The following is a 297-nucleotide window of genomic DNA, read 5'->3' on the forward strand; positions in this document are numbered from 1 at the left end:
CAACCAAGCAAGAATATAATCCTTACTTGCTTGCTGCCAGGGCGCGTTTAAGAACCAGATTCCAAAACAGGCTGCCTGAAGAACTGCCTTAGGGATCATACTGAACCCCTGCCTTCACTGCTTGCGAAGTCGGTCCAGAGAAATGACGTGTCGGCTCTCGTTCGGAAGGGGAGCGATTTTTTTCCCTAAAAAGAAAACGAAATTATCTGAAAACTGTTACGAGGCGATACGTAGTCACCATGGGATTTGTTAACCATTGATGAAGTACCAAACATGGAAACATTGGAAGTTACAAAC

The 297-nt window shown here is 44.8% G+C and overlaps 1 protein-coding gene across 1 annotated transcript in view; it reads right to left on the reverse strand.

Annotated features, from left to right (window-relative positions):
* LOC119585311 overlaps window positions 1-99 on the reverse strand; it is a gene marked incomplete in the record, with an annotated part of 15,901 nt that extends 15,802 nt beyond the window's left edge. Inside the window, 1 exon segment of the mRNA XM_037933986.1 lies at window positions 27-99. Coding sequence (XP_037789914.1) covers window positions 27-99 — 73 coding nt within the window.
* Window positions 100-297: the final 198 nt, after the last annotated feature.

Source organism: Penaeus monodon, chromosome 19 (assembly GCF_015228065.2).
Source record: "Penaeus monodon isolate SGIC_2016 chromosome 19, NSTDA_Pmon_1, whole genome shotgun sequence".
In the NCBI taxonomy this organism is placed as follows: Eukaryota; Metazoa; Arthropoda; class Malacostraca; order Decapoda; family Penaeidae; genus Penaeus; species Penaeus monodon.